Source organism: Pelodiscus sinensis, chromosome 12 (genome assembly GCF_049634645.1).
Source record: "Pelodiscus sinensis isolate JC-2024 chromosome 12, ASM4963464v1, whole genome shotgun sequence".
Lineage (NCBI taxonomy): Eukaryota > Metazoa > Chordata > Testudines > Trionychidae > Pelodiscus > Pelodiscus sinensis.
The window spans coordinates 49030858-49050675 of NC_134722.1; the positions used below are offsets into that span (position 1 = coordinate 49030858).

At 62.4% G+C, this 19818-nt stretch overlaps 1 protein-coding gene across 1 annotated transcript in view; it reads right to left on the reverse strand.

Moving 5' to 3' along the window:
* VAC14 (VAC14 component of PIKFYVE complex) overlaps nucleotides 1-19818 on the reverse strand; it is a 108597-nt gene that overhangs the window by 67913 nt on the left and 20866 nt on the right. The window contains exons 11-12 of the mRNA XM_075940642.1: nucleotides 9583-9727; nucleotides 8796-8861 (exon numbers count right to left, since the gene is read on the reverse strand). Of these exons, the coding sequence (XP_075796757.1) occupies nucleotides 8796-8861; nucleotides 9583-9727 (211 nt within the window). The remainder of the gene's footprint in view (nucleotides 1-8795; nucleotides 8862-9582; nucleotides 9728-19818) is intronic.

Sequence of the window (19818 nt, forward strand, 5' to 3'; positions counted from 1 at the left end):
CTGAGCAGTCTCCCTCCAGCTGCTCAGGGGACGGGGTAGCAAGGGGAGGACAAAAAGCCTCAACCCTGGGCACTCAGGTGCCTTCCCACCCTACAAGTGCTGGGCAGATTCCCCACAAGCCTGCAGCAGGCAGGACCTGTCCCGGGAGCACAGAGCCAGTCGTGAACATCCCAAGGGGTCTGCAAGTGCCAAGAGCCCCACGCCCCTCCGGCGGCGGATCCCGCTCCGCTCTCAAGCCCTCACCCACCACACACATCTGCACACAGATCCCAGCGGCCGTGCTCCCAAACACACAGTACCGGGGAGGAGAGGCAGGAGAAAGGTCCTTTTGGATCCGCCCGCAGCTCAAAGACACAGTGCGTGCCACGCAAGGGAAGTCCCACGAAATGGCCTGGGTTAGCCAGAGCACAACAGCAAAGTCACAGTTCAGACCACAGGGATCCGCCAGACCTACGCGGACCTAGGCAGTCAAAGCCCAGCCAGATCCCCCTACCTACACCAAGCCCAGCAACCCGGATTAGAGCGAGATCTCACAGCCCTCTGGAGCCTGCACTACAGCAAGCCCCAGGCAGAGGAGGGGAGCGATGCGCCGGCACCCAGCAGGGAACGGATCTGGGGAGAGGGGATGTAGCGCAGTGCACCAGAGGAGAGGCCCCCTTGGGCGCACAGCGAGCCCCTGCCCCCGGGAACAGAGGCCCGGAGCACACAGCTTTTGTCCCAGCATTGCTGGCGTGGGGCAGCTCCAGCCAGAGTGCGTGAGGGCAGCTGGGCGCTCTGCTGTGCAAGAGGCAATACGAACAAACCAGCTGGGCAGAATCCCCAGCAGAGAGAAGAGAACAACTGGAAAATAAAGGCAAGGAGGGTCCAGAGATTAAGAAGCTAGTCTAGGTCCTGGCACACCTGAGGTCGAGCTCCTGCTCTGTCACTGACTCCCTGCGTGACCTTGGGTGGGTCACTTAGCCGCATCTGTTAAACGGGGATAAGAGCACCTCCCTGGCTCACAAGCTACTGGGGAGATAATACATCAAGACTGTCAAGTAGAAGTGACTCCAGTGTAGCTGGGGGCTAACCGGCTCCTGGGAAGGGGGACTGTTCGCCTCCCTGCCTTGTGCTGGTGCAATGCTGGCACAGCTTATGCAGGCAAAGCCATGTACCCAAGCGCCCCCGGGGCCCCCGCACAGAGCTGCAGGGACGGCCACATCCCTCTCCACCTGGGGCCTGTGCCAGCACAGCTGTGTCGCCCCAGGGCGGCCCCTGCCCAACACAGCTGGGTGCTTTCCTGTTTGCAGCCGGGGCCCTCGGGGCTCTCAATTCCCCCCGCGCCCCCTAGGCAAGCCCTGTCCTCAGAGGGGCAGGAGAGGCTCCAGGGCGCTCCCACGCCAGACCCCTCCGTCTGCAGAAGGGAGCCCGCTAAGGCCCCCTGGTGGCAAGGGGCCCGCCAGAGCTGCCCAGCACGCGGCGCGGCTAGTTGGGAACCAGGGCACATGGGGTGGAGGGCGGGGGGCTATTCATCCTGCTGGAAGGCAGCCTCATTCCGTAGCAGCAGGCAACGCGTTTCCTTCCCAACACACGGGGGGGGCCGGGGGATTTTCTTCCAAAGGCGGCTGGAGGGGTGGGAGGCGGAGAGGAGCCACAGGAAAGCGGCGAGAGCCCCGTGCTGGCCAGCCCCCAAAGCAAGGCGGTGTGAAAAGTAAACTTGCGTTCCTCCCTCGCCAGCACGAACGGAGAACTCATCCATCTTCCCAGGGCTGCGTCCAGTGCCCGCCAGGGCCCATCCCCAAGGGAGAAAGGGGAGCGACCTCTGCGCTCGCTGAGACAATGCCACAGCTCCGGCCTTTCTGCCCCACTTCGACCCGGATCCCAGCTCCGCTTCTAGTGCGGGGGAGGGGTGGACACAGGCGTGGGACGCGTCTTCGCCCCGCGCTTATCCCAGCGCACCCAGCAAGCGCAGCGGATCCCGAGTGCACAAGTGGGGGGCTGCGCGTACAAAGCCTAAGGCAGCGACACCACGCTGGCATCTCGGGCTCTGCAACTGAACCCTGCTGGGCAGAGGGAGAGCGAGCGGGCAAGGAAGGGCCGTCGGGCAGCGCGGAGAGCTCTGGGCAAGCAGCCGCCAGAGGCAGGAGAGTGAGGGGAGCCCAGCAGGACCGGCGCCAGTCTGTGACACCGACAGAGCCGTCGGCTCAGGCCAGGGGCCCAGATCGTTACAGGCAGATTTTCAGGGACGTTCACACCCACCTGAGGCCAGGCACGGACGCACGGTGACCACCAGAGACGGGGGAGAGCCGGGCCCCGTGGCGCTGCGGTTCAGATCCGGCTGCGGGCTGGGCGGCAGGAGTCAGACCCTGCCCTGCTCTGCAGGGGACACAGCGGTGTGCACGACCCCAGCAGTCACGTCAATCCCCACGATAACCCCTGGGAGCAAGACCTGCGACTAACGGCCACTTCGGCTTTGCACCTGCCAAGCGCTGGCCTCCCAGGTCCCTGCTCCCGATGCCGGGGCGGCCAGAGGGAGCCTGCCAGAGACCTCAGCGAAGGAGACTGAGCAACGGCAGCTTCCATCTCAGGACAGGTCGGGAGGCTGCGTGCTGGGCGAGGCAGCAGGCTGGAGTCCCAGCTCTCGACAGGGCTTGCAGACCCCGGGTCTCGGAGCTGCGCGCTAGGGGTGTAACAGTGTCATCGATTAACCAAGAAGCAAAAGCTTCTAGGTGAATGCTACAGACTACATGGCCCACCCCCGCCAGCCAGACGCCCTCGCAGGCCTGGCCCCGGTGGAAGGCCTGTTCTTGCCGCTAGAGGCCGTCCTGCCAGCGGCTTTGCTTTGCTCATCCGTCTCAGTGAGCGTGGGGCCTCGGGAAAGGGCCATCTCCATGGCATCCCTCAGGAATCTGCTTGCAGACTTCCCCAGCCGGACTGCAACCCACTCCCATGCTCCCGCGCCAATCGCACTGCCTTTCTTTGCAGAAGTCCCCAAAAAGCAGCAAATCTGGCCTGCAAGCAAGTGCCTCCTGAACGCGGTTCCTAACGAGCTCCGTGGCCCCGGGGAGCCTTGCCCCACCTACTATTAGATCCGCACACACGACCACACGCCCCTCTCCCGCTCCGTTTAGCCCCCGGCCCGGAGAGAGCTGCCATCTGGCCAGGAGCGGAGCACAGAGCCCTGAGGAGTTGGCCAAAGCCAGGGACTTCCATGCAGCCTGGCTGCACCCGCAGGAAGCGAGCAAACCCCACAGGCTGCTTTCGTGGATCAGTCACTCGCCAGCGAGGCCCCCGCAGACGGAAGCCCTGGGGCAGGTGCACTGTTGGCCACGCTTGCTTGGAAAGCTCCTCTTGCACTGGGGCGCTCGGCGGAAGGGGAGGCAGAGCAGCGCGCGAGGAAGCGGATCGTGGGGCCCGGGAAGTTCACCGGGCTCTCTCTCGGTGCATCTTTCATGCTCTTTGCTTCCCAGGAGGTTCCATATTTTGGCCGTGGCGAGCTGAAAGCTTAGAGCTGCAGCACAGTGGGCCTAAAACCAACAGAGCAAAGCTCCCCAGCCCCCTGAACAAAGAGCCAGACGTCGGCTGCGCGTTGTGCTGGCCCATCCCCGCCGCGCTCCCGGGACATTCCCGCCCAGAGGGCAGGCAGGGAGCAGGCCGGTACCCGTGCCGCAGAGGGGCATGGCGCGGGACGGGGGAAACGGACGTGCCAAATGCCAGCATTCTCTGCCACTCCTCAGGGCTTCCCCTCTCCCCACCTCCTGGAGCAAAGTCCCCCCCCACAGCTGGCTGCGAGCGATGACAAGCCCTCGGGTTTCCTTTTCCCTCCCTGCTCATTCAAGGGCAGTGTCAGTCACACGCACACGTAACTGACTTACCAGCTGACTCCCCAGAGCGAACTCTGCTCCCCCCGAGCCGGCGGGCCCTGCCCCTGGGAACGGTTGAAAGGGAACACGCCTGCACCGCGGGGATTTCGGGAGGAGTCACTCGGAACGGCAGTAACACTCCATTGACTGGCCTGGCGCGTCACTGAGCAGCTGGCTTCACTGGCCCAAAGGACAGGTACTGCCCGCAGCACCGGTATCTCCTCGGAGCCCTGCTTTCGTGTGCTGCTGCACTGAACACCGCCCGCCCTGCGCCCTCTCCGTTCCACACCAACACAGGCAAGCAGGGCGGGTCGTGGCAGGGACCGAGCCACACACAGCAACGGCCAGACCAGCCTGGACACAGCCCAGCCAGGTGCCCAACAGAGCAAGGTCTCTGAATGAACCCAACAGGGAAAGGCCAAGTGACCCCACCCGTCGCCCATTCCCTGCCCACCCTGGCTCCTGGGCATTGATGGAACCCCCCTCCACGAATCTCTCTCGTTCTCCGTGAGCCTTGCTCAAGTCCTGCTCTTCGCAACATCCTGCCGGGGGCTCCACAGCGTCCGCGTGCCGCAAGAGGAAACACTTCCCTGGGGTCGGAAACCTGCCGCCTCTTCCTTTCACCGGGTGAGCCTGGCATGCGCGTTACGGGAAGGAGGGAAGAGCTCCGAGGCGTTTCAGCACCACTCGCACTGCCAGGACCACCTCGACAGGCCCCTGCAGCCAACGTACCCTCCCGGCTGGCTGGCCGCTCCTCCCAACCTGAACGGAGCCCCCCTGGAGCTTCTGGTGGGAGCCAACGGTGAGCTGCTCCCGCCACTGCCTGGTAGGGGGAAGGCAGAAGGCAGCCTCAGGCACGTTGCTGATTCCTCCTCAACTGCTGGTGCCACTGCGCAGACCATGCCAGAGTCTTGGTCCTGGGATCCGGCTCGGAGCCAGTTCCCGGTGCTGGTAGTGCCGGAGCCAAGGCTTGGCCCTCGGACAGTACTGAGGGTGCTTGGACAGAATATGAGCCCGGCGTGGGAGGGAACCCCCGAGGTGTCCAATACAGCCACCAGGACAAAAGCACTGAGCCTGTGTTGGACTGGTAATAGCTACAAAGGTCAAACGGCGCAAGGCCTTAGATGAGTGCTTTCCCCAGCTGGCTCCTGCATCTGCTGCTCTGGCGTGCCGAAAGGGAGCCACCTGCTCCCAATTCATTTCACATTATCCCCATGGGTTACGGAGCCACTGCTCTGTGCCGCACCATGCCTCAGCCGTGAGTAGAGCCGAGCCAGCCTGGAGCTGTGTGCTCCTGTGGGTCACGGAGCCACTGCTCTGTGCCAAGCGCAGAGCCGAGCCAGCCTGGAGCTGTGTGTTCCTGTGGGTTACGGAGCCGCTGCTCTGTGCCGAGCGCAGAGCCGAGCCAGCCTGGAGCTGTGTGTTCCTGTGGGTCACGGAGCCGCTGTTCTGTGCCGAGCGCAGAGCCGAGCCAGCCTGGAGCTGTGTGTTCCTGTGGGTTACGGAGCCACTGCTCTGTGCCGAGCGCAGAGCCGAGCCAACCTGGAGCTGTGTGTTCCTGTGGGTTACGGAGCCGCTGCTCTGTGCCGAGCGCAGAGCCGAGCCAGCCTGGAGCTGTGTGTTCCTGTGGGTTACGGAGCCGCTGCTCTGTGCCGAGCGCAGAGCCGAGCCAGCCTGGAGCTGTGTGTTCCTGTGGGTTACGGAGCCGCGGCTCCGTGCTGCATTGTGTCTGAGCCGAGCGCAGAGCCGAGCCAGCCAGGAGCTGTGTGTTCCTGTGGGTTACGGAGCCGCGGCTCTGCGCTGCATTGTGTCTGAGCCGAGCGCAGAGCCGAGCCAGCCAGGAGCTGTGGGTTACGGAGCCGCGGCTCTGTGCTGCACTGTGTCTGAGCCGAGCGCAGAGCCGAGCCAGCCAGGAGCTGTGGGTTACGGAGCCACGGCTCTGTGCTGCACTGTGTCTGAGCCGAGCGCAGAGCTGAGCCAGCCAGGAGCTGTGTGTTCCTGTGGGTTACGGAGCCGCGGCTCTGTGCTGCATTGTGTCTGAGCCGAGCGCAGAGCCGAGCCAGCCAGGAGCTGTGGGTTACGGAGCCGCGGCTCTGTGCTGCACTGTGTCTGAGCCGAGCGCAGAGCCGAGCCAGCCAGGAGCTGTGTGCAGCTGGGTTCTGAGAGCTGGCTTGGGTGCGAGGGGGGGGACAGAGGATTCACAGCAGACTACAGTCTGGAAAATCCTGCTGGTAAGTCAAACTTGTGAGGGGTGGACACCATGCGTGATCAGCTCCTGCCTCACCAAGCCCGTTCCCTTCCTGGGGATAGCACAGGGGAGGCTGAGGATGCGCTGCCGCAGCACTCCTTGCTCTCAGGAGCGGGCAGGCTGCATCGAGGCGCTGGCACGGCCACACTGCTCTCTGGAGCCAGACGTCCCTTCAGCTCCAGGCCATCACTCCAACTCACCGCACGGTGCGGTAGCATGGCAGCCTCTAACCACCACACTGCCCCGGCTCAGCTGTGTCCCATTCGGGGACAGGGAGCCCCCACTCCAGCGTGGCACTGAGGACAGCAGCGCCAAGCAACGGGGTGAATGCTCAAGCTTCTGGCCAGCATGAGACAGGAGCATTTTCTGCTGCCTCACAGGGCGCGGGGCCCTAGGGCCTCAGAGCACTCTGGAGAGGTGAACGTTGTCACCACTGCCTGCTTGGAACCCCCCCGCGTCCTGCTACGGCTGCGTGTCGGCTCCAGGTTCTTCCACCCTCCAGACACGCCAGAGCTCAGACCGAGAACTACAGGAACGCTTCCCCAAGCCTCTACAGCGCCCTCTGGGGCAGTGTCCCTCACCTCAGTCCTCCCCACACGGCCATCGCCCCTCTCCTCCCGCGCCTAAGGCTGCTATTTTGGGCCTTCCCATTCCCGATGCAGCAGGAAGCAAAGCAGGTTAGGAGCCAGCTGACCAACGATACTGAATGGACCGACTCTCCTACGGATTTCCTAAGTACAAAATATTGGCTGGATTAAATAAATCACCTTCAAGTACTTGAGCTGTTCCTGGTTGCATCACGTGGCGGAAATGCACCACTGCCCTCCTTTCTGCCCGGCTTCTTTTTACACACATTGGAGACGTGTGTCTGGAGCACGACTCGTGGCCATTTCCTGCTCCGCCAGAGTCTAGCTGCAAGATTCTGGCTTCCCTCAGCAGGGCAAGCGCAGATGGCGCGCCTGGGAACCGCTTGCACCATAAGCAGCAGGGGATGGAACACTGCAAAGTACAAATTATTCCCCTGGCTCTTCCCAATCCCCTTAGCCAGGCAACTCTGCCTTCCTCGGCACGGAGTCCAAAGCCGAAAGTCCTGCCCAGGAGTTTAGCAAAGACCACGCACAGGGCTGTGTGTTAGGCTGCGCCTCTGGCTTCCAGCACAGCCTCAGAAGTTAGAAACGCCATCAGCCTGCGACGGTACCGGCCAGAGCTGCCGGAGTGCTGCGAGGGAAGAGGTGACGGCCGGGGCCGGGAGAGGGGAAGAGTCATGCAGAACAAAGAGGAGGAGAGGAAATGGAGACTAGACAAGAGCAAACCAAGGGGCTCTCGGGAGGGAGCATCCGGAATGGGTGCTGGGCCCAGGGCAGGGAGTAAAGACTGGTTCCTTGGAGGATATGGCCCACCCCTCCTCGGCCCGTGGCAGTGACTCCTGCTGACCCTGCCTTTCCCAGCCGGCACTGCGAGATCCAGACCCACCCTCACCCACCCCGCGACAGGGCGCCGAGTCAGCATCTCGAGAGCACCGCCGGCAGACCCGAAGAAACCCTGCACTGAAGCGGTCAGAGGGGCGTCGCTCCCCCAGGGGCAACTCAAGTCCTCCTGCCCAACCGCAAATCAAGCCGTCTTACAGGCCAGAGCGAAGCGCCTTCCCAGCGCCCCGGGGAGTCAGAAATAGAAGCCAGGAGTCCCCCCAGCACTGCCGGCTGTCGTAGTCCCTTGGCAGCAGTGGGGTCCCCTGGTGCGGGGCTGCACGGTCTGAGCCGACAGCCTCATGCAGCAAGAGCAACAGGCGAGTCAAGGCACGTGGCCCCGGCACGGCACAGCCCTCCTTTGCCCCGCGCCTGTCTCAGCCCAACACCAGCCAGGCCCAATCGCCGCGCTCCCCCGGCCCCCTCGGCACAAACAAGGGAGAGCCTGATCAAAGCCACCACACGTCATGCTCGGTCAGCGACGAGCCGAGGGCCCAGCTCTGCGTGCAGCCTCCACCTGCCCTGGCACGAAGGCATCGGTCACAGGGCACCACGCTCCCCCGCCCAGCTGCAAGCCCCTGGCGCAAGGCAGCCAGGCCAGACCGGCCCCGGCAGGAGTGCAGGCTCTCTCGCCCCGCTGTCTTGCGGTAAAAGCTACTGCTCCCGTTTTCCTGCGGGAACGCTGCCGGGCAGTGAAGCCAAAGGGTCAGTCAGGCCAGTAACCAGCTGCAGGCCCCTTCACCATGGCTGGCCTTTTGCAGGGCGACTGGGCTCCTCCCCAGTCAGCGCAGGGGAGGAGGAGCGGTGGCGCCGAGTCCCAACCGCAAGGGCCAGTCCCCAGCAGCAGACAGACTGGCCCCAGCCTTACCACCAGGCTTCAGGCCCGGCAGCTCCTTGCAGGGTGGGGAGAGCGCTAGGCACGGCAGCTAGAGACGGGCTTGTCGGGACTCAGAGAGACAGCCTCGCGCTGGGACCCGTGCAGGGACCAAACTGGGGGCTGGACTCGCTGCCATTAGACTTGCTGGGGCCCGGAGCTAAAGCTGAAGCCAGCGCTCCAGCGACCCGGGCTCCGGCTCCCCCACCCCTGGGGCCAGGGAGTCATGTTGTCAGAAGGGGGCTGCAGGGCAGAGCCACCGGGCTAGATGACCCTGCAGAGCCAGAGGCTTCCTGGTGCGTCCTAGCCTAGCCCACAGCCCAGGGGAGAGCAGCTGGCAAGCGCTGCCGAGGCGCCCCACTCACCTCGTCTGACTCATCCGACAGCGTCCGCAGCAAAATGGGAAAAAGGCTGTCGGTGTGCCGGAACATCTGCAAGCAGAGACACGGCCTCAGAGAGTCGCCGGCCCCTGGGAGCTCCGGCTTTGCAGGGCGTTTCAACTGGACTTGGAACTCCGTCCTGGAGCGCAAGCGTGGGCAAGGGCAACAAGGACACTCCCAGGAGACTCACGGCCGCGGGGCTGCTGAGCTGTGCCTAGGGCGGTCCGGGATGTACTGCCGTGCGAGGGGGCGCTAGACTCAGCCCTATGGGTACTGCTAGAACAGGAGATGTCTGAACCCACCCGAAGCTTGGTGTTTGCTCCAACAGGGCAGACGCTCAGCTTGGTTTTTACCCTCCTCTCAGGAGCGGCGGCTTGCCCACCCGTGCCCTGAACTCCCCCAGGTCGGCTGGGCTCGTCTGGATGAAGCTGGGGCCTTGCGCACGTTTGTAGGGACCATTCTCTCAGCCCAGCTGGACGAGCGTCAAGCAGCCAGGGCACAGGAAGCCCCGCCGCCGGGAAGTCTCAGAACGAAGGCTCCAGCGCTCTGCTGGAGTGAACACGCCCTGCCAGTCCGGCTCATCCCCAGGCCTAGCAATGCAGTACCCGTTAGCTAGCCCAGCTCCTGCTCTTGCCTCCCAGGGCTCCCCATGCAGCTCCTCCCAGAGACCCGGGGCTCAGACGCTCCGCGCCCACTACACAGACCAGGCAGCGCCAAGCAGCTCAGCCGAAGAAGCAGGTGATGGCCCCACTGGATCCCACGTCAAACTCACCTTCCGTGGCGTCTTCATGTACAAGTGATAGAGCCATTTCAGGACTGCGATTCTGGTCATCATCCCGGTGGCTGTGTCGTGAAGGTGGCAGTCCAGCACCTGCACGATCCCATCCAGGTTCAGGGTCACCGGGACCCGCTCACTGCTGCAGACGACCGGGGCAGAAAGAGGGTCATGTGTGTGAGAACCTGCCCCCGTGCCGCTCTCCTACCGCTCATGGGGCTGCGACCCCTGCTGCCCCACACTGGCGCTCAGAGCAACCCCAGTGCGGAGCTGACTGGCCAGGCAGGAACTCAGCGCCGTGGGGCGGCACAAACCTGCAGGAAGCATGGAGCATACAGAGCCCCTCCCGCGTCGGACTGGGTTTGCCATTCCACTCCCTCGTGCTGCCGGGCCAGGGCTTGTGGCTTCTCCCTCTCCCCAGGTATTTCTACTCTGGGCTGACGTGACACTGAGCTGTGCGATTTCAGCAGCCTCCCCCTCCTTGTGATCACGGGGCCCAGGTGTGCCTGACTGCCCCAGCCCCTCACGTCACCTGGGCTGCAGCACTGGCTGGGGCGCCGAGAGCGAGTGGGCTCGCGTCTCAGGTCTGACTCCTTGGCAATATCAGCCCTCAGCCCATGTCTCCGGAGGGCAGGAGGACGCTTTCCTGGGGTGGGCTGTCCCTTAACTGCTGCAACCAGTTTCTCGAACACCCCGCTGAAGCGCCGGGCGGGACACTGCGCTGGAGGGACCCGCCGGAGCAGGTACCAGGCTGGGAAACCACTGGTGGCGCAGCACGTCTGGAAGTCGACCGGGAGCCCCAGGAGTCCCCAGAATCCACAGGCTCCTCCCCCCAGCTTTCTCCAAGAGCTCACCCCAGCCATTTCTGCTGGATCTCGGGGATGGGGGAGGGCTGACGGCTGGGGCCCACCTACATGCAGGGCAAGATGGTGGAACCACGCCCAGAAGATGCTCTGAAGACCCAGAAGGGGCGATGTCCTGTGGGTATTTCTAAGAGACTGAATTACACAAGTGTGTGCTGAACTCATGAGTGATCCACCGCAGCAGCTACTGCGCTGGGACACCGGCCGTGAGGCAGCCAACTTGCCTTGGCGTGTCCCTGCGGATTATTCTACGTGCATTTGCATCCCTACAGAGTCAATGTCTCTGCAGAAGTTGCAGTAAAAGAGGGTTTGATTCTCCCCACCAGGCAGCCTGAGCGCGAGACAGGGAGACCCTGGCCCGCTAGGAGCTATAAGGATTGTCTGACCATTAACATTTGTGCAGGGTTCTGATCAAGGCTAGTGCAGCTATCGGGAGCTGGAGCCGAGGCCAGCTGATCTCGTGTCTCAAGGCTTCCCTGCGGGAGTGCAGAAGAGGCAGGCCCAAGAGGTTTCAGATTAGGGTGCAAATTGGGCCGTAGAACTCTTGTCTATCAGGCGACTGTATTCAAACCTGCCAACTGGGTCTGGCATCCAGCGTTACAACGCTAAGTTCCAAACCCCTGGCCACAGCACATGCCAGCCGGGCAAGCGGCTGGGACGTGCAGGGAATGGATCATGGTGCGGCAAGGCAGAGTAGTCTATCTCCACAAGACTGAGAATGCGAGTCTAGTAAGGAGACCAGAGACCGGTAAAAGCAAAGTCCAGACTCAGTCCAGGAAAAGCTGGTCAATCCGAAAGGCAAAGTTCATACGGGGTGAAATCCACGTCCAGCCTAGCGAGACTGAGCTCCTACAGAGAGTGAGACAACTTCCCGGTCGGCATCTATCTCCCACATTCATTGCTCTGGCTCTTCTGTAAGCATCCTCAGGCAGCGCGGCGACGCAGGCCGTGCGTTCACAATCACAGCGCACTGGTGTCAGTGACACACTGCCTCCGTTGCACCGTGCTGTGCAGTGCGGCGACGCAGGCCATGCGTGCACAATCACAGCGCACTGGTGTCAGTGACACACTGCCGCCGTTGCACCGTGCTGTGCAGGGCGGCGACGCAGGCCGTGCGTGCACAATCACAGCACACTGGTGTCAGTGACACACTGCCGCCGTTGCACCGTGCTGTGCAGGGCGGCGACGCAGGCCGTGAGTGCACAATCACAGCGCACTGGTGTCAGTGACACACTGCCGCCGTTGCACCGTGCTGTGCAGTGCGGCGACGCAGGCCGTGCGTGCACAATCACAGCGCACTGGCGTCAGTGACACACTGCCGCCGTTGCACCGTGCTGTGCAGTGCGGTGACGCAGGCCGTGCGTGCACAATCACAGCGCACTGGCGTCAGTGACACACTGCCGCCGTTGCACCGTGCTGTGCAGTGCGGTGACGCAGGCCGTGCGTGCACAATCACAGCGCACTGGCGTCAGTGACACACTGCCGCCGTTGCACCGTGCTGTGCAGTGTGGCGACGCAGGCCGTGCGTGCACAATCACAGCGCACTGGCGTCAGTGACACACTGCTGCCGTTGCACCGTGCTGTGCAGTGCGGCGACGCAGGCCGTGCGTGCACTATCACAGTGCACTGGCGTCAGTGACACACTGCTGCCGTTGCACCGTGCTGCACAACGTGGCTACACAATTGTCTGCTCTTCCAACAACCCTAACCCAGGATTTCATGGCAGTACCAAGGGCATCGCTTTCACATGCCCGCGGCTCACTGCACAGGCCTGTGAGGCAGGTGCTCTCCCCCAGCCCATCTCCCTAGAGCTAGAGTCGCTGCCCTGGAGCGCTGAGAGAGCTGGCCCGTGGGCCCTGGGGCAAGGCACGGGCATTTTCTCTTGCGCATTCAGAGCTGCCTGTGACTTGAGCGCTCGCTGCCCGCAGAGCAGGGGTGGGGCGGGCAGCCTCGGGGCAAGCTTGCCCTGGCGTGGCCCTGCCAGCAGGTAGCATGACCTGGCAGGCAGCAGGTAGCAGCGGGGAGTTCAGCTTCCACAGCCGCTGTCCAGCCGTGCCAGCTCAGTCCGGATGGGCGTACCAGCCTCCAAAAGGGGAACAGAGGGGCTCTCGAGCTGCCCAATGGAGAGCCCCGCGTGGCCCTCGCAGCAGCCCTCCTGCCCAGGGAAAGCTGGGAGGGGGGGCTCCCATTGGTTGTGGCATGAGAACATCCTAGTCGTATTTACATTAGATTGACACCCCCCCCCCGAGTGAGTTATTCCTTCTCCCGTCTGCCGTCGGGTTCCCGCACCTCCGAACCGGGAGGGGCCCTTCCACTCCCTATCTCTCATCGGCAGTCACTGCTCTCCTCTCCCTCCATCGCAACCCCCGGAGGGGCTCAGGCCAACCCACCCTCCAAATGCAGGCAAGGAGCCTGCTGGAGGATAGGGGAGCAAGTCGGCATTCGCCCTGCTCCAGAAGGGGCTGACCCGAGCCCCAGGACTGTATCCGGGTGACAGCAGCTTTCACTCCCCCGATCCGTGCTGACTGTAATCCAGTGCTTCCGGGGATGGTCCGGTCTCTCTCCAGGAGCCCCCCAGTGCTTCCGGGGATGGTTCGGTCTCTCTCCTGGAGCCCCCCAGTGCTTCCGGGGATGGTTCGGTCTCTCTCCAGGAGCCCCCCAGTGCTTCCGGGGATGGTCCGGTCTCTCTCCAGGAGCCCCCCAGTGCTTCCGGGGATGGTTCGGTCTCTCTCCTGGAGCCACCCAGTGCTTCCGGGGATGGTCCGGTCTCTCTCCTGGAGCCCCCCAGTGCTTCCGGGGATGGTCCGGTCTCTCTCCAGGAGCCCCCCAGTGCTTCCGGGGATGGTCCGGTCTCTCTCCAGGAGCCCCCCAGTGCTTCCGGGGATGGTCCGGTCTCTCTCCAGGAGCCCCCCAGTGCTTCCGGGGATGGTTCGGTCTCTCTCCTGGAGCCCCCCAGTGCTTCCGGGGATGGTTCGGTCTCTCTCCTGGAGCCCCCCAGTGCTTCCGGCGATGGTTCGGTCTCTCTCCAGGAGCCCCCCAGTGCTTCCGGGGATGGTTCGGTCTCTCTCCAGGAGCCCCCCAGTGCTTCCGGGGATGGTTCGGTCTCTCTCCAGGAGCCCCCCAGTGCTTCCGGGGATGGTCCGGTCTCTCTCCAGGAGCCCCCCAGTGCTTCCGGGGATGGTCCGGTCTCTCTCCAGGAGCCCCCCAGTGCTTCCGGGGATGGTCCGGTCTCTCTCCAGGAGCCCCCCAGGGCTTCCGGGGATGGTTCGGTCTCTCTCCAGGAGCCCCCCAGTGCTTCCGGGGATGGTCCGGTCTCTCTCCAGGAGCCCCCCAGTGCTTCCGGGGATGGTCCGGTCTCTCTCCAAGAGCTCCCCCCCCCCCCCAGTGCTTCCGGGGATGGTCCGGTCTCTCTCCAGGAGCCCCCCAGTGCTTGCGGGGATGGTCCGGTCTCTCTCCAGGAGCCCCCCAGTGCTTCCGGGGATGGTCCGGTCTCTCTCCAGGAGCCCCCCAGTGCTTCCGGGGATGGTCCGGTCTCTCTCCAGGAGCCCCCCAGTGCTTCCGGGGATGGTCCGGTCTCTCTCCAGGAGCCCCCCAGTGCTTCCGGGGATGGTTCGGTCTCTCTCCTGGAGCCCCCCAGTGCTTCCGGGGATGGTCCGGTCTCTCTCCTGGAGCCCCCCAGTGCTTCCGGGGATGGTCCGGTCTCTCTCCAGGAGCCCCCCAGTGCTTCCGGGGATGGTCCGGTCTCTCTCCAGGAGCCCCCCAGTGCTTCCGGGGATGGTCCGGTCTCTCTCCAGGAGCCCCCCAGTGCTTCCGGGGATGGTTCGGTCTCTCTCCTGGAGCCCCCCAGTGCTTCCGGGGATGGTTCGGTCTCTCTCCTGGAGCCCCCCAGTGCTTCCGGCGATGGTTCGGTCTCTCTCCAGGAGCCCCCCAGTGCTTCCGGGGATGGTTCGGTCTCTCTCCAGGAGCCCCCCAGTGCTTCCGGGGATGGTTCGGTCTCTCTCCAGGAGCCCCCCAGTGCTTCCGGGGATGGTCCGGTCTCTCTCCAGGAGCCCCCCAGTGCTTCCGGGGATGGTCCGGTCTCTCTCCAGGAGCCCCCCAGTGCTTCCGGGGATGGTCCGGTCTCTCTCCAGGAGCCCCCCAGGGCTTCCGGGGATGGTTCGGTCTCTCTCCAGGAGCCCCCCAGTGCTTCCGGGGATGGTCCGGTCTCTCTCCAGGAGCCCCCCAGTGCTTCCGGGGATGGTCCGGTCTCTCTCCAAGAGCTCCCCCCCCCCCCCCAGTGCTTCCGGGGATGGTCCGGTCTCTCTCCAGGAGCCCCCCAGTGCTTGCGGGGATGGTCCGGTCTCTCTCCAGGAGCCCCCCAGTGCTTCCGGGGATGGTCCGGTCTCTCTCCAGGAGCCCCCCAGTGCTTCCGGGGATGGTCCGGTCTCTCTCCAGGAGCCCCCCAGTGCTTCCGGGGATGGTCCGGTCTCTCTCCAGGAGCCCCCCAGTGCTTCCGGGGATGGTTCGGTCTCTCTCCAGGAGCCCCCCAGTGCTTCCGGGGATGGTTCGGTCTCTCTCCAGGAGCCCCCCAGTGCTTCCGGGGATGGTTCGGTCTCTCTCCAGGAGCCCCCCAGTGCTTCCGGGGATGGTTCGGTCTCTCTCCAGGAGCCCCCCAGTGCTTCCGGGGATGGTTCGGTCTCTCTCTAAGAGCCCCCCCCCCCCAGTGCTTCCGGGGATGGTCCGGTCTCTCTCCTGGAGCCCCCCAGTGCTTCCGGGGATGGTTCGGTCTCTCTCCTGGAGCCCCCCAGTGCTTCCGGGGATGGTCCGGTCTCTCTCCTGGAGCCCCCCAGTGCTTCCGGGGATGGTTCAGTCTCTCTCCAGGAGCCCCCCAGTGCTTCCGGGGATGGTTCGGTCTCTCTCCAGGAGCCCCCCAGTGCTTCCGGGGATGGTTCGGTCTCTCTCCAAGAGCCCCCCCCCCCCAGTGCTTCCGGGGATGGTTCGGTCTCTCTCCAAGAGCCCCCCCCCCCCAGTGCTTCCGGGGATGGTCCGGTCTCTCTCCAAGAGCCCCCCAGTGCTTCCGGGGATGGTCCAGTCTCTCTCCAGGAGCCCCCCAGTGCTTCCGGGGATGGTCCGGTCTCTCTCCTGGAGCCCCCCAGTGCTTCCGGGGATGGTTCGGTCTCTCTCTAAGAGCCCCCCCCCCCCAGTGCTTCCGGGGATGGTCCGGTCTCTCTCCTGGAGCCCCCCAGTGCTTCCGGGGATGGTTCGGTCTCTCTCCTGGAGCCCCCCAGTGCTTCCGGGGATGGTCCGGTCTCTCTCCTGGAGCCCCCCAGTGCTTCCGGGGATGGTTCAGTCTCTCTCCAGGAGCCCCCCAGTGCTTCCGGGGATGGTTCGGTCTCTCTCCAGGAGCCCCCCAGTGCTTCCGGGGATGGTTCGGTCTCTCTCCAAGAGCCCCCCCCCCCCAGTGCTTCCGGGGATGGTCCGGTCTCTCTCCAGGAGCCCCCCAGTGCTTCCGGGGATGGTCCGGTCTCTCTCCTGGAGCCCCCCAGTGCTTCCGGTGATGCTTCGGTCTCTCTCCAAGAGCCCCCCAGTGCTTCCGGGGATGGTCCGGTCTCTCTCCAGGAGCCCCCCAGTGCTTCCGGGGATGGTCCGGTCTCTCTCCTGGAGCCCCCCAGTGCTTCCGGGGATGGTTCGGTCTCTCTCCAGGAGCCCCCCAGTGCTTCCGGGGATGGTCCGGTCTCTCTCCTGGAGCCCCCCAGTGCTTCCGGGGATGGTCCGGTCTCTCTCCAGGAGCCCCCCAGTGCTTCCGGGGATGGTCCGGTCTCTCTCCTGGAGCCCCCCAGTGCTTCCGGGGATGGTCCGGTCTCTCTCCAGGAGCCCCCCAGTGCTTCCGGGGATGGTCCGGTCTCTCTCCTGGAGCCCCCCAGTGCTTCCGGGGATGGTCCGGTCTCTCTCCAGGAGCCCCCCAGTGCTTCCGGGGATGGTCCGGTCTCTCTCCTGGAGCCCCCCAGTGCTTCCGGGGATGGTCCGGTCTCTCTCCAGGAGCCCCCCAGTGCTTCCGGGGATGGTCCGGTCTCTCTCCAGGAGCCCCCCAGTGCTTCCGGGGATGGTCCGGTCTCTCTCCTGGAGCCCCCCAGTGCTTCCGGGGATGGTTCGGTCTCTCTCCTGGAGCCCCCCAGTGCTTCCGGGGATGGTCCGGTCTCTCTCCTGGAGCCCCCCAGTGCTTCCGGGGATGGTTCAGTCTCTCTCCAGGAGCCCCCCAGTGCTTCCGGGGATGGTTCGGTCTCTCTCCAGGAGCCCCCCAGTGCTTCCGGGGATGGTTCGGTCTCTCTCCAGGAGCCCCCCCGTTCCCCAGTGCTTCCGGGGATGCTTCGGTCTCTCTCCTGGACCCCCCCAGAGCCCAGAGCTGACAGCCCACCCTCGCAAGGCGGAGGTGGGAAGTGCAGCAGCACAGAGGCTGGGTACAGAACCCAAATCTCCAGGCCAATCCCTATAGCGTGACCGTGCTGCATCAGCGCAGGAGGTTGTATGCACGGATGCCTTGGCATGGAGTCAGCATAACCTGGATTGGAAAGCCAAAAAGCCGCTATTCCCTGAGCTGCTAGTACGTACCCAGGTTCACAGGCTACGAGGCCTTAGTGATGGAGTAGAAGTTTGGAGGAACACGTCTGCAGGGACCAATAAGCACGCCCAGACTGGGTCAGACCAAAGGTCCATCTAGCCCAGTGCCCAGAGGGAATGAACAGAACAGGGCAATAAAGTGGTCCATCCCGTCCCCCATTCCCAGCTTCTGACAGAGACTAGAGACACCATCTCTGCCCAGCCCGGCTAATAGCCATGGACCTAACCCCCAGGAATCTAGCTAGCTCTTTATAGAACCCTGTTCTAGTCTTGGACTTCACAATATCCTCTGGCGAGGAGTTCCACAGGCCGACTGTGCGTGGTGTGAAGAAATACTTCCTTTCGTTTGTTTAAAACCTGCTACGCATTAATTTCATTTGCTGACTCCTAGTTCTTGTGTTGTGGGAAGGTGTGACCGCACGTTGGGGGTTCCCCGTCTCCTGCACCCCGAAATGGCACAAACAGACTGCACCAGCCAGTGGAATTGAGGGTGGTTTATTGCTCCTCCAGCACAGCGCAGCACAGATGTAATCTGGTTACAGGAACTGGGGCTAAGAGGCCTCAGTGCCCCCCCTTGAGATAGGGGAGTCCCAGCCCCCTCCCCAGCTCCTTATTCCCTGCCTTCCAGATAGGAACTAACTAACCCTCTCCAAGCCCTGCCCCCCAGCCAGGGCAGCATCCACCTTCCTTTGTTCCTCTCCATGGGGGGTGTCTGGCCACTGGTTCAACAAGTTTGGCATTACCTCTGCCTAATGAGGTTTTCCCTGCTGGGTCTTGCTCCAGACAGCAGGGGTCACCACAGCCCAGCAAGTACCCCCACTATGTCACAGAAGGATTAAATAACTTTTCTTTATTTACTTTCTCCACAGCAGACATGTTTTATAGACCTCTATCATATTCCCCCCAGCCATCTCTTCTCCTAGCTGAAAAGTCCCAGTCTTATCAATCTCTCTTCATATGGCAGCTGTTCCAGATCCCTAATACTTTTTGTTGCTCTTTTCTGAACCTTTGCCAATTCCAATTCATTTTTTTGAGCTGGGGCAACCACATCTGCCTGAATAGTCAAGAGACGAGCACACCATGGCTGTGTCTACACTGGGCCACTTATTCTGGAAAAGCAGCCGCTTTTCTGGAATAACTTGAAAGCTGTCTACACTGGCCGCTTGCTTTTCCGGAAAAGCACTGACGATCTACTGTAAAATTCTCAGTGCTTTTCCGGAAAAACTATGCTGCTCCCGTTCGGGCAAAAGTCCTTTTCTGGAAAAACTATTCCGGAAAGGGCCAGTGTAGACAGCACAGTAGTCTTTTCCGCAAAAAAACCCCGATCGCGAAAATGACGATCGAGGCTTTTTTCCGGAAAAGCGCGTCTACATTGGCCATAGACGCTTTTCCGGAAAGGCATCCTGCCAATGTAGACGCGCTTTTTCCGGAAATACTTATAACAGAAAACTGTTCTGTTTTAAGCATTTCCGGAAAAGGGTGCCAATGTAGACACAGCCCATGGATTTCTACACAGGCAGTAATTGTTCTGTCTTGTTATTTATCCCTTTCTTAACGATTATTTGCTTTTTGGACTGCTGCTGCACATCGAGTGGGTGTTTTCAGGGCGCTAACAACGACTGCAGGATCTCTCTCGTGAGTAGTAACAGCTAATTTAGTCCCCACCGTTTTAAATGTAGCGTTTGGATGATGATTTCCCATGGGCATTACTTTGCATTTTACAACATTGAATTTCATCTACCATTTTCTCACCCAGTCATCCAGTTGTGAGATCCCTTTATAATTCTTCAGTCTGCTTGAGACTTCACTGTCTTGAGTAGTTTAGGGTTGTTTACAAATTTTCCCAACTCACTTCTGAACCTTTTTTGTTGACTAGGACTGGTCCCAGCACAGACCCCGGGGAGACACCACTAGTTACCTCTTCCTATTCCGAGATGTGACCATTTATTCCTACCCTTTGCTTCCAACATTCTAACACGAGGCGACCTTCCCTCTTACCCCATGACATTTCATTTCCCGCAATGACCTTATCATCCTTGGGCGCTCCGTGAGCATCTTGATCGCCCAGTGGCCTCGGTCATTGTTTAGCCGGGAATGCACGGAGCTGCCTGCAGCTAGTACAGAGTCAGGAGTCTGTTTTCTTCCTCTCAGTTTGTACTCTTGGGAGAGGCGCCTCTGAGCAGCAGCAGGCAGTAAGAACTGGGCCTCGTTCCTATCAGCTCGCTCCACTTCCCTGTTTAAAGCCAAGAGGCTACTGACTTCAGGAGAGCAAAGCTTGCATAATTTGGCCCGCTCCCTCCACTACACTCCTCACCGGAGCAGCAGCTGAAAGGGCCTCCCGCTACTGCCAAAAAGACACAAACTGAGTAGGGCTCCTGGGAACGGCAGTCATGGGTTCATCCCCTCAAGCCATTGTGAAAACAGCTTTTCTAAGAGCATCCTCACCACTATCTACTCCTCACAGACGGCTGGAAGAGCCCCTGGTGCTCCCAGTACACGCCCCGCTGGGGTGTCAGTGCTCTGGTGGGTGCAGGGCAATTCAAAGCCTCACAAAATTCTCCTCAGCCAGCACTGAGACCGGCAGGAACGCGCGCCCGGAGGATTAAAGCGCCAGTCAGCAGAGCGCAGCGCTCGCTCGGTTCCCGTGCTTAGTCTTACAATGGAGCGTTTGCCCTTCAATGCCTCTTGCTTTCTTGCCTTGAGCCGAGCCCTTCGTGCTTTGCACTCTCCTTGTTCCCAGCCCCAGGGGACTCTGCAGCTATAGCAGACAAGG